The sequence below is a fragment of the Amblyomma americanum genome, chromosome 1 (genome assembly GCF_052857255.1).
Source record: "Amblyomma americanum isolate KBUSLIRL-KWMA chromosome 1, ASM5285725v1, whole genome shotgun sequence".
Taxonomy (NCBI): domain Eukaryota; kingdom Metazoa; phylum Arthropoda; class Arachnida; order Ixodida; family Ixodidae; genus Amblyomma; species Amblyomma americanum.
Genome location: NC_135497.1, coordinates 109201831 through 109218120, shown reverse-complemented (window position 1 = coordinate 109218120; position 16290 = coordinate 109201831). Strand labels below are relative to the sequence as shown.

The 16290-nt window shown below is 40.1% G+C and overlaps 1 protein-coding gene across 2 annotated transcripts in view; it reads left to right on the top strand.

The window, feature by feature from the left end:
* Positions 1-16290, top strand: part of LOC144113439 (alanine--tRNA ligase, cytoplasmic-like) — a 48037-nt gene that overhangs the window by 10595 nt on the left and 21152 nt on the right. For both annotated transcript variants that reach the window (XM_077646514.1, XM_077646515.1), the window contains exons 6-13: positions 1237-1381; positions 3651-3790; positions 4377-4518; positions 7499-7598; positions 8507-8631; positions 9162-9306; positions 12454-12614; positions 14815-14931. In XM_077646514.1, coding sequence (XP_077502640.1) covers positions 1237-1381; positions 3651-3790; positions 4377-4518; positions 7499-7598; positions 8507-8631; positions 9162-9306; positions 12454-12614; positions 14815-14931 — 1075 coding nt within the window. The remainder of the gene's footprint in view (positions 1-1236; positions 1382-3650; positions 3791-4376; positions 4519-7498; positions 7599-8506; positions 8632-9161; positions 9307-12453; positions 12615-14814; positions 14932-16290) is intronic.

Below are 16290 nucleotides of genomic sequence, written 5' to 3'. Positions count from 1 at the left end.
TTAAAAATTGTATCGGTCTAGTTCAAAGTGCATTAATTTTATACTCGCTATCGCAGAAGATGGAAATGCCAGCTGTGTCAGTGCTGCCAGAGCTTTACAAAACTGCGACAGAAAATGGTACAAAGGGTAGTGTCTTTCAAGACAATGCAACAGGCCTTTAATAAAATTAGAAACCTCCTATGACTCCGAAAAAGTGTATTGCAACGTTTAGTTTACTTTTCTAAAAATATTTTTGTTATTTGCACAAAATCGAAAGTAGCGATTGTGGAGTCATGCAAGCTTGGCATAAAACATGAGAACCATTTGAATGGCCAGTGAGATTTGCCTTGTAGCAACAATACAACTCCTTCGAGTTCGATAGTGATTGAGAATTTCGAAGGCTCTCGACTCAGTGGCCTTTGAAACTGGCCACGTGACAGGAATATAAATTAAACCCTTTTGGAACTCCTGAAGTGACAGGAACAGGCTGAGTTTTCAAGTTATTGAATGCAATTTTTTGAAAGTGATGAAATAGATAACTTGCGTCTAGTTGAGAATGTTATCTGCCAGTTCAACGGATGACAGTTCAGAAAACAGGGATGTACAGTACTGTGTTGGAAGCTTTTTGGGAGTCGGACATTGTGTTGTCAATGTGGGTACTGGAATCGAATGAGGAGAAGACATCATATGCATGCTTGGGTAGTGTTGCAGTGCAAGGAGTGCTCATTTCTGAAGCCATGCTGGTAACTGACCGGGTGTTGTTAATTGCAGATGGTGAAATATGTTTGAGTAAGGAGTGCTTTGAAATGTTTTGCACAAAACGTTGGTAAGGGAAATGGGTCGGTAATTGCAAACCTTTACAGGGGGCCGCTATTATATGTAGAGTGTTCTCCATTTTCCAGTCTTAAGGGGATCGTCCAGCGACAGTGGCATTTCAAAGAAAACAACAAGACGATAAACTATAGTAGTGTTGTATCATCCTAGGCATGCGGAGCACAGGACATGAATCACATGGCGTCCGTTAAGCAAGCAGTTCCATATTTCTTCTTCTTTGCATGTATGCGTGCTTCACGCTACTTCTTATACTTCTTTATAACAAACAGGCGTGCATACCTTTAAAACAAAATTAAAAATGAGATAAGGGTTAGGAGTGTTAGATTTGAGGTTTTTCTTCATTAGGAGAGCTGTGCTCTGCCTTCGCTGTAAATTCAGATAGAGTATTCTGAATATAAAAAGAGTATTTTGATTTTTTTTTAGGGATGCTAATGCCCATTTACATGCTCTGCCGAAGAAGCATGTGGACACAGGAATGGGACTTGAGCGTCTTGCTGCAATTCTTCAGAATGTGAAGTCAAATTATGACACAGACTTGTTTTTACCTCTTATTGAAGCGTTGCAAAAGGTAGTGGCTGAAGATTTTTTTTTTTTTGTGTGTGTTAAATCTTGATGCCAAAGCTTATATATCTTTTATATATGCTTTGCCTTTTTTATGCGTGCTTTTTCTTAAAGGTACCGGACTGGATTCCAAGGGAAGGGAAGCGTAGCAGTGGGCAGCAGAAAGTTAGGTAGGCGGATGAGATTAAGAAGTTTGCAGGGATAGGGTGGCCGCTGCTGGCACAGGACAGGGTTAATTGGAGAGATATGGGAGAGGCCTTTGTCCTGCGGTGGGTGTAGTCAGGTTGATGATGATTAGTGCAGTTGTTTGATATGTTGTGTCACAGTATGTTGCAAGGAGGTTACCTTATTGCTTGCCTTTCACTGAAATAGTGAAATTACACATGCTTTGTCATTTAAGCTGTGCCATTTTATAAATGCATACAGTGAATTGAAATCAAGTACTTGTTTTAATATGTATGTTTTCTTGCTGTTTGTTTTGAGAAAGTGTTCAATCACAATAAGGTGAAATTACTGCTGAGATTGCTGCACAGAATATCATTGTAATGTAATAGCATTAATAGGCTCATCGCAGTACTTTTGCTGTCTTCATTGTATGACCTGTATGCAAACACATCTAACATTGTTCCATTTCTGTCTGGCATGTTGTATGTTACTGCAGCTTAACATGCTCGTGCTTGCACTCAAGAGTGCCCTTATTTTACCTCTGGGTATTTTATGTGGCATGTTTGCCTCCATGTGTCTCAATAAGAAACATTGAAATACTGTATTTAGGTGCTGTTGTTTTTTTTTTTTTGTCTGCTGGGATTTCTTTCTCCTGTCTGCATATGTAGTGTACTGAAAGGCACAGGCCTAACATGTGCCTAGGGCACACCTTCTGCACATGCAAAGCTCCTGATGCCGAGCTGGTTGTATGAAAACATGCTATTTTTTTGTCTTATTTTTTCTACCAATCTTCTCATGAATGCCCTTCCTCCTACCGCTCTCATGTCTGCTGCTCTGCTTGTGCTATCTTTCTCTGTACTCTTATACGTCTGTCAAGCATGCAAAGTAAAGTGCATTTACTAAGATTTTCACTTGCTAAAAGTGCATTCTGGCACATCTAAACGGCGTTGCATAAGTGCAGTCGCCAAAATGCACCCTCACGTCGGAGTGCGTTCACAGAACACACTTTGAGGGCTGACTATGTAGCCTCGACGGCAGTAATTTTCGGGCCTGAAATGTAATATATAACAAAGTGCGCATAGACGTTGATTTTACCTGTTACATGTAGTTTTTATTTGTGAAATTGTTTTATGATATAGTGACCAGCAAAACAGAACATTACTGAAATGCATTGTAGTCCGCCATGTTGTTTGTTGTCTGGATTGTGGATGTGCTAGGAACTTGTCTTGACTTACTACACTATTACCATAAAAGAAATTTAATACGGTTGTGGCCAAAAATTAAGTTATGTTCATTTTTATTTGCTCTACTGTTCTAAACGAGCATAATTGTGAAAGTTGCGTTTACAAATCGCTTTTTTGAAAAATTTTGTTTTTAGCCAGCCGCTATTTTTGTATCTACGAACACCCTCTGCTTTCCCGTTTAGCAATGTGTAGCATGTGTAGCAATGTGTAGCACTTACAGGAAGTGCACTTCCTGTAAGCGCACTTTATTTTGCATGCTTGACAGGGATATTACACCCTCTACTCCTCTTATACACTCTTTCTCTCTGAGTAGGAGAAGGGTGTACCTTGACTTCAGAATGACACCAAAAGTGCCCTGAGTTTGCCCAGACGTGCTCTCGCATTTAAAAATTGCTTTTTTTTTTTTGTTATGGCAGGCACTGTGATTTCTTGCCTCTTAGGACCCACACATTTTTTGTCTTTTGACTGTACTTACATCTGTGAAACAAAAGCGGACATTTGTAGTAAAATTTTTACAAAGTGTGAGGTTTAGCTAGTTGGTTCATTGTTATGTAAAATACTAGCACAAGTAAATGGAGTAAATACACACCATCTTTTTGCATTGCATTTATTTGCACTGACATTTCATAAGAATTTTGACGCCCTTTTATGACTTTAGAAGCTGAATTAATGAATTTAGTTTTGGAATGTGTGTAGCATGCCAGCTTGATGGTTTAAAAAATGGAGGAGTGAAGAGTGCAAGTAGTTCTCTAGTTTTTTTATAAGGTTTGTGGCGAATTTAGACAAAATCGTTAGCTTGTGGTAAGAAGGATTTAGGTTGAAAAACTGCCTTGATAAACTGTGTGATTCAGAGCTGGTTATTTGCAGAAAGCGAGAGTGAATCCCTACAGTGGTCTTGTGGGCAGCAACTGTTCTGTAGACATTGCTTACCGCACTGCTGTAGATCATGCCCGCATGTTCACAATGGCCATATCCGATGGCGTTCTTCCAGAGCATGCAGATGCAGGGTGAGCCATTTTAATTGCCGATTGATTTTGCTTGTTAGTTTCACATTTTTTTTATGTGTCTAGTTCATTTGCAAACCACGTCTTTCAAGGGAGAAATGAACGAAAATAAGCTGCACAGCAAATTTGTTGTGAAGATTTTACTTGTGTTATGCATTTTAAATCCACTTCGCTGTGGGTGGGATGTACAATGCTTTTTGGAAGTTACCAGGCGATTTTACATTTGACAACAGTCAGCAAGCAGTGCAGTGTTTCTGTTGCAGCATTCCTTTATTGCTTAATGCCTCAGACTGTGATGAGTATTTTTTTACTCTTTAAAGTTTCTGGAGTGCTAGAACCTCAGCAGGAATGCACTGCACGGCTCAGTGGCCGTGGGTGCTCTGGTCACATGGAAAGTGACTAGTGACTTATGAACTTTTTCAGGGTACTTTACATGTGCCATTGTAAAATGGTAGTGGTTGCTGTGGTTTAGTGGTGGAACAGTGACTGAGGCCATAATGTGTGTGCCATTACGAATAATTTGCTCTATTTATGACTGATTTTTATGAAAGTATGTATTACTACACTGTGCCTTTCTCTCTACCCTTAGGAACAAATTGAGGAGGATTATTCGCAAAGCATCTCATGCAGTTATTTGGCACCTGAAGTGTGACAGAGGAACTTTGGCACACTTAGTTGACGAGGTTAACTTTCTTCTGGGGGACATTTACCCAGGAATAAATGTGAACCTGGTAGGTATATTTCGAAAATACCTTTTGAGGTTCTTCTACAACAAATTTACCCTAAATGTTTCAACTGCAGTTTACTGTACATAGTCAAGTCTTTCATAGCTGCTGTTTAAAAGCAACTCCTAGCTCTTCTGTTCCTAGCTCATCTTTCATAAGAGTATTGGTACAGTGTACTAGATTAGCGGTAGTGGGGCAAGGGAAGGCACTCGCCAGCAGAGCGCGTGAGGGAGAAATTGCTGAATTATCACAGGAGCAGTGTCGCGCGGCAGACCTTTCACTTGGCGGCCCTGTTCACTTCCTGAATGCGCCGCTATGGTTGCTGGTTTGTTTGCATGGGGTGTGCACCCTGCTTTCAAGTGCCTTTCTAATGTGTAGAATAAGCGAACCTCGTCATAACAATAATCACGTCATCGGCGGATGTAAAACTGAGCAGAGACTAGAAGATGCTTCAAATCTGTCCCTCCTCAGTTATGAAGGGATGCCGAACATATACGAAGGGGCTTCTATGGCGTGAACCGGATGAGCATTATGAATCAATTTATGCGGCTTGCAAGCTGCATATCAAAGGTGTTAATCAAAGGTATCCGTTAATCAGACGTAGTAGCAACCATTCTGTTAAATATACCTGTGTACCTTCCGAGTTAGAACAGCTTTGCTGTCAGCGGAATGACCCCAAGCCTTCTGTAATTAATTAAAATACATTTAGAAACATTAGAGAAAAGCAAGTGCCGAGTTAGTTAGGGGGTTCTCTGTTCCACTCTGATAAAAGAAGCATAATAAAACTAGTAGTAGCTATTGCTCTCGCAGCATGCATATCGCAGTTGTACAGCGCTACTGATTGCTAGAAATGTCATTTTTTTTATACTATAAGATGAGCATTTTGTTGGCATTTTCTGCTGGCATAACATGGTCATTTGCTGCTAATAATTACAAGTGTAACATTATCAGGATCGTATGATGAACACATGAAAAATATGAGCAAAAATACCCCATTCCTAAGTTTTCAGGGAGTTTCCATTTGGGCAGCTCATGGAGCAATAGACGCTGTATTAATAAGCATTTTCTATATCTCCAAGGAGATCACATTTACTCCATGTGTGGTTGGCTACATGCCCAGCTTAAACCAGTAATGCAGCTGACCCTCGTTATAACATAGTTGAAGGAGCTCGGTGATTACTTCGTTATAGCTGTACCTTCGTTATAGCCCGTGTTGACAGAGCTTCCAAAGGGAATCGTCATTTCCTTGTGATATCCATCATTTTGTATAAACTGTTTCGTTATAGCGAGGTTCGACTGTAATAGAGTGTAGTACTAGTACCTAGCTCGACTATAGTCTAGTGCTTGTATAATGCATTTTATTCGAAGACTGGAAGAAATGAACACTCTTGTAGATGTCGCATACTTTATGTTGGTCTCCGGACATGCACAGACTCGATACAATAAAAAGATGAAATATGAGCACATAACCATTTCAGTTGCAATGGCAGCAGGAGAGGCTCGCGTGAAGCAATGATGCATGTATTTGTCTCCATACCTGTGTTTTTTATTGTCAGCTATGATGCAGCGCTTATGGTACGAAATTATGCATAGTGCTCAGTGTCGTCTGATTTGTTTGAGCGCTCAGCAGCTGCCACAGTGTCGGTTATCCTTGGCTATCGTAATTATGAACAAAAACCATTAGCACTGAGAAAAATACCATACTGAAGAACAACAGCCACCAAATATTTTAGTGCATCACATTTGCATCTGCGACCTCATATCCCTCATAAAATATTTATTCATTCAAATACGGTTGAGTACACTATTGAGAGGGAACCGATCAGCCTAATTCTGATCATCTATGTACTCGCACTTCTGGACCTAGTTGGTCGTCAAAAGGCAGAATAGGACAGATAGTGAAGCGTGACAGACAGCAAAGCTTGCGAACGTTAACCGGAGTATGTGAGGTACGTGGTGATCAGCTTTACCTAATTCACCTGCTTGCTAATATGTAATGCATTCATCACTGTCAACAAAATAATTGTATTTTTTTTAAACACAATAAGGTTTTCCATGTGCTCTCATCTTGGTACACATGTTAGCTGCAGCAAATTAGTGAACTTGCTCGCACACCTACCACACCATTTGATATCTTGTTACAAGTGACTTTATAAAAAGAATAATATCAGTTTGGCTTTTGTCCATAGCTATCTGGTACAAGGTTAAACCAAAGAGAGTCTGATTAATCATCTCAGCATGTCTGCCTTGTAAGCAAACTAGCTGTGCTGCTCCTAGCGCATGTGTTCATGCCAGGTGAAGGGTGCGGCAGCACCATCTCTCGGCATCAGTGCAAATGGCCTCAGTGCTCAGCCTTCCCTCCACCCGCTACCCCTAATCTAGTACACTATAATATTTGTGCCTGAGAAATCAAGATTGCCTCCAGCTGTTTCTGTTGTTAGTCAGAATATGTCGTGCCTACCTGTTGTTTTTGAAAAATGTTTTGCAGTGATAGCTGTATGGAGGGACGCTTTTTATTGTTTCAGTGTGAGATGAGTGCAACACAGACTGCAAACCCTTTAATGATCATCCCTGACCATGGGGATGCTATCCAGATTAATGTTAATGTGATTCAGCGGGCTAAGCAGTGGGTCATTTTGAGCAGGGGGGTGCATTGCCTTACAGCTTTCAGTGTTGCTTCTGGCATTACATTACATGGGTGTCTTTTAGGGCACAAAGCATGCTTTAGCCCCTTTCCCCATCCTCGAGTAGTCATCAGAAATTCTCCATTAAGCAGTTTATTTGATTTAAATAGCAACAATAGCTTTTTTGCTCCAATGGTGTTCGGAATTGGTAGTAGTATATCAAGCAGTTCCTTTACACATGTCATGCATGTTTTTTGTTTTTGCCAAAGCGATGTAGTCTGTCAAATTTTGTATCTGTTTTGCAAAGCATATTCTTCTGTATGTGTGTACATAGCATAATGTGCACTGTTTGGTTTTTACAGGTGAAAAATGTTGTGAATTCTGAGGAAGACAAGTACCTATGGCAGATGAGTAAAGCAGAGGCTGCACTGAATGAAGCGAAGCCAGCTAATGTTATATCTGGTACCTTGATGCTTTGCTTTAGTAATGCGATAGCAATTAGGTTGTTGTCATGTAGTCTCCGGTTTTTTCCGCAGTGAAATTCCCTGATTAGTCAATTGGGGTCAGTGACCTTGTGACGGCATCACAGCCTGCCCACTAGATTGTGAGCAAACTGCCCACTGTTACCAGATTCAATCCAGTTGCCACCTGCCCACCGTGGCACTATGCATGAGCCTTGCGGAAACTAAGGAAGAGCAACCTGAGTCTCACAAGCCTCATTTGTGTCTGTCAGTGGCAGGGCAGTGGTGTGTTGCTTAGCCGGTGCACCACTGTGCCAGTAGTAGTGTGAGGACTTCCTGCAATCTATGAATGCGATTGAGAAGGTCGTGACATCATCATCACCAAGTGACCACCACTGGGCCAATCCAAAGGCTCTGCTAAGTTTGAAAACCTGAGGACTCCAAAATTTGGAAGTTGGCCCACCACCAAAAATTCCAAAGGACTGCCAAAATTTTGGAAGTAGGCCTACCCCAGAAAATTTATTAACATGGATTAATGGGGATTATTAGGTGGATTAAGTTGGGTAGTGGTTCAAATTAATATAATCCATTACGATTTATAATGCAATGGAAAGTACTGGAACATTCTAGAAGGTGACCCATGCATACCGTGTAAAGGCAATGTAACAGGTTTCAACAGGAGTTTTGGCGGGAAAATCGCAAGAACAACATTAGACACTCATTGTAGGCACCAAAGCAGGCAACCAGAATGCTATCTCATTTTCTTGTTAAGAATGTGGTTAAGAAGTCCCTCAAGTTATTCAGTATTACTCTATTCGTGTGGTCTCTACTGAGATTTCGTAGGAACTATGGAGATATATTCATGCCGCTTATTTTTTAAATTCTTTGTGTGTTTCTTGTTTCTTTCAGGACACACTGCTTGGGAAATGTATTCTCAGTATGGCATTCAGAAGGATCTGATTGCAGATCTGGCTGCAGAAAGAGGCCTGTCTATTGACTGGGAGTTGTTCTCTCAGCTTTTTAAGGAATTTCAGGTTGGTATATAACCTTTGCCCATCATATTAGCAATGTTTTGCTGTGCCTAATAAAACCTGAAAAACACTTTCTTGCTGCAAGCATTGTGCTTTTTTTTGTTCTAGACCAAAAGGCTTTTTTATATATTTTTATATGTACTGAAGCCATGGTTGTACCATACACTCATCACCATTGGTGGGATTACTGTTAGACTATAAGGGGAACAAACTATGGGGCTTATGGCCTTGTGATTTGTCTCAAACAAATAATTGAAATGAGATATAATATATATATATCTGTGCAATGCAAGATTTATTGTTTATGTGAGGTTACATAATGAAAAATGAATATATATTATGAACTTGTTTTACATCATAGGCTGGCTTGGAATTTCATTTTTGTTGCCACTGTATTACAGTGCGACATGACTGGCATATAAAGTTCTGTTTGCTCACAGAGGGCAGATTTGAATTCTTTGCTACAATTAATTGTTCAAAGATGCTTGCATAAGAGCTCATTTCTGAGACCTGTGCTTATCTATTTGTCCCAGGAAAAATCTGCTTCCGGCCAGGCAAGGCATGCAGAACATTTAGTGCATGAATTGCCTGGCCATGCTGAACACCTTCGAGACACAGGTATTCTGCCAACTGACACTCAAGGCATTTACTCCTACGTATCGCGTAATGGCGACTATGGTAAGTGCTGTTATGTTTCGCGTCATTCAGTGTGGTTGGGCTTCACTTTGATTGCAGCACCCTCTTTGAAAGAAGAAAGAAAGTGCATGATTTAATGAAAAACTTCCCATGACCCTGAGAGATAACATTTAACGCACTTAGAGCCTCAGTATTACAGTTTGTTTTACATGCTTTATCCCTTTGAACTGAGCACTCAAGGACTTGCATGGGTGACAGTTAATGACACACTGCAGTTCACTGAGTGACTTTCCGAAGCTTTGAAAAGTGTGCCAAAGGGTGAAACCTTAATTTAGAACATTGCATTTTCTGACTAACACTGAAAGGTGCCTGCTGATTTCAGTTATGTTAACATGCTCACTATGGGTAACCTTGCAATTGTTCTGGGCAGTCTGGTCGTATTAACTCTTTCGCTACTGCAAAAAATGCCAAATTTTGAGTGTTTTAAAGTAAAAATTAATTCTTCATGAAGTGCCGTATGCATCAAACTATCTTTTATTTGTTATACTTCCGAATGAAAAAAAAAACAAAAACGCCAGAGTTGTGTATGCAAAACTTTTCAAAAATTTATTGGTGAAATATGCTGGTAATACAGAAGAATAGGCCTTTGCAGTGGCTCAGTGCTTATGGCACTCGCCTGCTGACCCAAAAGACATGGGTTCGATCCTGGCCGCCGCGGTCGAATTTCGACGGAGACAAAATTCTAGATGCCCATGTACTGTGTGATGTCAGTGCATGTTAAAGAACCCCAGGGGGTCAAAATTTCCAGAGCCCTTCACTACGCTGTCCGTCATAGCCTGAATTGTTTTGGGACGTTAAACACCTATAAACGAAACAAAAGAAAAATACAAGCAAAACAAAAACAAGTCGCTGCACTGATCCAGACGTTGATTATAAAAAAAACTTAGATATACAAACGTTGCAGATGTTCTTAGCTACCATCCTTGTCATTTTCAGCTGCATACATAATAGACTGCACTTTTCGTGACCTTTCAAGTTAGGGAATATGATTGCTGTGCCACTAGAGAAAGCATTTGCGTGAGGACGTGAAATGGAGATAAATCTGGAACATGCTGCTCATGATACTTGTTCTGAGTTCTGTTTTTGTTTTCTTATAGCAGATCTTGCAGTTCCTCCTTTTCTTCATTTACTTTTTTTTTTGGTTGATAGCGAATGAATTCTATGGGTGAAAAGGGGGCATGGCCTTCCTTGACATCATCGTAATCAAACATCGGCTGGCACATTTGGTAAAATATCTTGGCAGTATGTTGCAAAGACCCTGAAATACCAAATAAAATCACTCTCAATATTTATCAATCAAGTGCACTACCTAAAAAACGACATTAATGATAACACGTGCGAGCACTGGCTGATGTCTGGGGCTTCTAAGACTCAGTCTCATGATTAAAATCTGACCATTCCAGATCGTTGTCTAACTCGCAACTGCTGCTCTAAAAAAAAAAAAAAATGTTGGCATCAGAATCAACTAAAGTGCTCGCTGTAGTCTTTTGCTTTTGAAGAGTGCGCGGCGAATTTGATGCCATGACCGCTGACCGGCAGGCTACATCTGGTCAAAATTTCATTTTTCACGTCACCTTTTTGCGTTAGAAAATGAGAAAAAAAAAAACTGAAATCAAAAAGTTGGTGTTGTAGAAGCAAACTAGATGGCTCACCTTGTTCAGGAGCTCCAACTTGAACTTTTTGGTGGCAGGTTCAAACTGTCGGTCATATATGACCAATAGCCTATGGTGTGGTAGCGAAATAGTGATGGTAATTGACTCCATAACAATAACAGTCTGGTGGCCACAATAACAAATGTGGCCACTAGACTGCACTTGTTCATGAGAAAATTTAAGTGGCCGTGTTGGATTTGCACTATGAATGACTGACCGAACAGGCAGATTTCAGATAGAAGGAATACACACGTGCACACGCATGCACATGCACAGACAGAGAGAGACAGACTAGTTTCAACTCATCTGTGGTAGAGTGAGGAAGGCCATATATGTGCAGCAGTGGAAAGTCAGCCGTTTGCGTGGTAGGCTGTGAAGCAAAGCTTGTCTAGTGCCAAGTGAGAGTGACCATAGGAAAGGGATTTGTTAGGCGAACTAGTTTTAAGGCAATAGCATTAGAAAGCTCAGCAGGGAAAAAAAAGCGAGGTCACATAATTCTCATGTGGCAGGTCATCAGAAGAGAATGAGTCTGGGCATGTTGACTGTTCATACTTAAAAAGCATTAATATCGTACAAAAGAAGACAGTTGAAAGGTAGTGCTTGTCCGTGTCTTCTTGTTTGTCCCATCTTCTTTTGTGCACTATTATTTCTTTTTAATCATGTGGCAGATGTTGTATGGGAAGAGCTTGGGAAAAGCCTTGCGCGGGAAAAGCAACCCAGGGTCTTGCAGGCCTCACCAGTCATGTCCAGCAAAGGCATCGAAAGCTTCGAATATCATTGCATTGCCAACACAGTGTAATTAGGTGTCTCGAATTATATAAATAGCTAAACTAATTAATAGTTTTCTTCTAATTTTTTTATAAATCTAATATGTAAGGTGTGGCAGTCTAATTTTTCACACATTATTTTCCTTCTTCGAATATGCAGCACAGTTTCTACCATGAAAACAAGTTACCAGATGAAATAACAATGCTGTCTGTCAAGTGGGCAGTGTGATATGTATTAATGGTCGTCGTTCACATTAAACTTTTAGCCTGAGAAATGTTTTGCAGTTCCTCAGCTCATTTTTGTGAATGTGAACAGACTTGTTTTGCTCCTAACTCTCGTACTCACCGTGTACTTATGTGCTGATTCTTTTTGTTCTGTTTAGATTCTGTCAAAAAAAAAATATTTGGTGTTAAATGCTGAATTTGAAACCATCTGTGATTGTTACTAATAGATACCCCCCAAAAGTTTTTATGCTTACTGTAGAAGTTGCTTGACAGGTGCACATGAAACGAAGTAGGTACAGTGCCGGAAATGTGACATATTCATTTCTGTGAACTCTGCAAGTGACTGCATCTATTTACTTGCATCACATGTTGCAAAAGCATTACACATGGTTGGTCTTCCAGCGTTTTGCTTGTCTTTCAGTGTTATGCATGCTCGCAATTAGAATTGTACCAACAGTGTTCAGTAACTTTTGTTTTTATTTCAGAGTTCCCTTCATTAAAGGCAACTGTCAAGGCTATATTTTTTAATGGCCAGAATGTTGCCAGTGTCAGACATGGGGAGCAGTGTCTTATTGTGACTGATGCCACAAACTTTTACTTTGAAAGTGGAGGCCAAGTTTCTGACATTGGATGCATTAAAACTAAGGTACTTGCCCCATGTGCACTGTTTAGATGTACTGTTCGCTGACACATAACCAACTTCCTTCTTGGTTTATGACTACACTTCTTTTGCAGTGTTTTGCATTGCTGTTCTGGATCTTTTAACCATTTATTTGAATTTTACTGTTTGATCTTGTGCCACATGCTGGGGACCATACTTTGCATGAGTACTTCGCAAGTAATTAATAAGAAGCACTGTAATGTGGGCTTAGGTATGATTATAAACATTGCAAATTTTAGCTTCATGTGGTTGCTGTTGCTAACTGTTGGTTGCAGGCAGATGTGACAACTGCTATATGAAAGCACTTTAGTTAGTGCGGAGAGAATGACATGAAAAATTTGTGTTGAACTCCATTTAGTGTGGCTGGGCATTCCCTTGTGGCATATTGCAACCAGTTCAGAAATGAAAGCAAGCTAACAGCTAGGTTCGGGAGTGCTTATTTTTGCGTTATGAATTGTGGCAGATGCACATGCTGTAAGAGCATTCATGGGCTTATTGTGACCTTGCTAATGTCTTGAACAACTCCGTAAGACCACAGTAAAAGGTGATACAATCGTGCGCAAAAGTGGAGAGACCATGGGAATGGCTTTGAATGCGATTTTTCTGTGTATAAAGGTGTGTCTGGCAGAAGTGTGTGGACAAGCAGGCTAACATATTTGCTGAGGAACCCTATGCATACCTTGAAAACAGGCGCTGCATCTTGAGAAAGCACTGGCATGCATTTGTGGCAGCTCGCCAGGTCTCTCTGCTTTTGCGCAGGGGTTTACATACATAGCGTAAGGAATTAGTGGGAAAATGGAGCAGGTTATTTTGTTTACCACATTCTCTCTGCAAGCTGATTGCAAAATGTGGCATTGTACATCCTGAATCATCATTGAGGCCATTGCAGTTTTCCTCTGTCATGTTCCATCTGTCATGTTCCATAACGGCTACAAAGCAGCTTTTCACCTGTGCTTTGTTCAGGCTCTTTGAAACTTGGTCAGAAACTTGAGTGCCTAATCATGTGATCTACTGGTTGCTAACTTCACGCTTCTAATTGGTTAACTATTGATAGAGATCAGTCCTTTCTTTAAATTATAAGTCTTTTATTCTGTTTTCTGTATGTAAAGATTTCAGTGCAGCCAATGCCTGATTATGTACTGTTTACAAATGTGTGCTTTAATATGATGGATTGAAGGGAGGTCCATAACACTTGGGTGAATATGAGCATATTGCTGAATTTCAAGGTTTTGTTCAAGTACATAAAGCCTTATATCACTCGTGTATCAGTTATTGTAAGAGGTTAGTTCATTACAGGAAGGTTCCCATCTCTGCTCTGCCTTGAAGTATGTAGATACTGTATGAATGGGCTCCCTGAAGAGTCGTCAAAAAATGTGACAGCCTTCTTTGCTATCACCCTGGCTTCTCTTAAGCTGGAACTTGCCCTGATAGATGCCATTAAAAAAAAAAAAACACAGCACATTCTTTAAATTTTTTGTGCATGTCCATCAGCCTTCTCCAGTTAGCATGCTTTCTCCATCCAAGGCACCCATGACATACTACCGTATTTGCATGATTGTAAGTTGACTCAAATGTAAATCGACCCCCCTATATCAGATTTCTGGAAAAAAAAACTTGGAAGTGGTTTACTCTTGGCCTTTAATAATAGAACGCGATAGCACTATCCTGCAGTCTCCGCTTATCGCCTGCTTGTTATCTCGTTTGTCTCGCCTTTATTTATGGTGCAATGCTTTAGTTTCGATCTTAAGTCGACTCCTCGCTTCGGATTTTCAAATTTTGAGGAATAGATCACCTTACAATTGTGTAAATATGGAACATAGCATGTGTAGTGGATTGCTAGGAAGTCATGGCTACTCTGCCCAGTAAGGAGGTTGGTCGCTCTTAATCTGCACTTATCTTTTTAATGATGTTATGCCCACACTTCATGAAAAGGCTGAATATTCAAGTAGCACAGCTGGCATACGCAGCATCACTCATTGGTACTTCAGGATATAGTAAACATGCTAATCAGCTTCTTACCTATACTTATCATTTCCGAGGTCAGGGTCAACAAGCCTTTGTCATATGGGAAGCATTGCCTTTTTGCTACCCATGCATCCCTGGGCCACCTACAAAGAGTGCCAAGTTGTTACTTTGTGTTTGCGAGTTTGCCATTATAATATTCTTTCATTTTTTTTCTTTTCAGAATGGTGAGGTCACCGTTCAAAATGTGAAAGACTGTGGTGGCTTTGTTTTTCACGAAGGCCTGGTCACAGCTGGATTAGTCCATAGGGATGACGTGGCAGAAATGTGCATTGACAAAGTGAGAAACTGATTGGAGTTTGCTATTTCAGTCACTTGTTATTGTTTAGTCTTATGTTGTCCACTAACTGTGCTATTTTTTAGTGTTAGTAATTTTTTTATGCATTCATCTTCGTGTGCCATTACACCACTATTTTTCTTTTTGGTGGTAACATATCTTATTACCTTCTTTCTGTATGTTAGTTTGCTTACCTGTGGTGATGTAAGTCATAAGTTGAAAGACTATGCCAAAAATGTGTGTTTTTGGTATTAAAACTAGGCTGCTACATAGTTTACTAACACTTGTTACAGGTTAAGTTTGTTGAGATTTAATGAAGGCACATTATTGTATATTTGTCCTGCACATAGAAACAGAAAAAAAAATTCTTGTCTTTCATATTTCTTTTTCTCATTGTATGTATTGAAGCACTTTGCACAAATATTTTTTGTTAAGTTCTTTAAGTTGCATTTCAGTCACTGAAATGCCTGAAAGGGGCACTACACATTTTACCTGGAAATAAAGCTAATTGCATACAGAAATGGGAGCTTCTAAATGCAGCACTATGTAGATTACTTATAAACGGCTGTATTGTGGCATAAAAAAGACACAAACAACATAAGATGGCTTCTTTGAAGCATCTGTCACATGACTGGCGTCTAATGGTGTGGCTGCGAAGCAATTGAGAAAGGTGAAAACTGGCTGAGAATTGAATATTTTTAAATCGTTTTTAATATGAATGCAGGCAGCCTAAATTAAAAACAAGAACTTTTTAGCGAAACAGAGCTGTGAAGAGAAATGGATGTATTACTCATGTTTTGTATTTTACTCATCATTGGCATAATTTTTCTTTTTATGCCTTACCAGGCATTAAAGTAAGGGAGAGTGTATCGTGTAACTTTATTCATTAGGAGACTAATAAGTTTGGTGCAATTTTGTAATAACATTCTGTTTTTGGTGAAAAAAAAAAGTATAATATGATAGACAGTTCGACTCGATGCGTACAACACAAAAGAGCTTACTGAATGTTGGAAGTGCTCCTAAGCAGCTGTTCAGTACTGAATGTTGGCATGCAGTATTGTAAGGGGCCCAGATATCTCAGGTGGTGTCAGAGGCTGCTACTGGGAGGGCATGGCAGAATGCATTGCTAGCAAAATGCAGCAAGGTGGCTCGTGAAATGGGTGAAAAGTAGCAGCTTGGTCTACAGTGCGAATGGAACGAGCCCTTCCACACTCCTCGCAACACCTGACGACAAAGCGCTGGCCATGAAATGCCACACTGAATGCAACATTCTTGATGAGACAGCTCGCTTAGCTCTTGTGTATCAGTTTCATCACACTGCCAGCCTTGTGATGAGCTCGTGATGGTGCGAAAACTAAACTA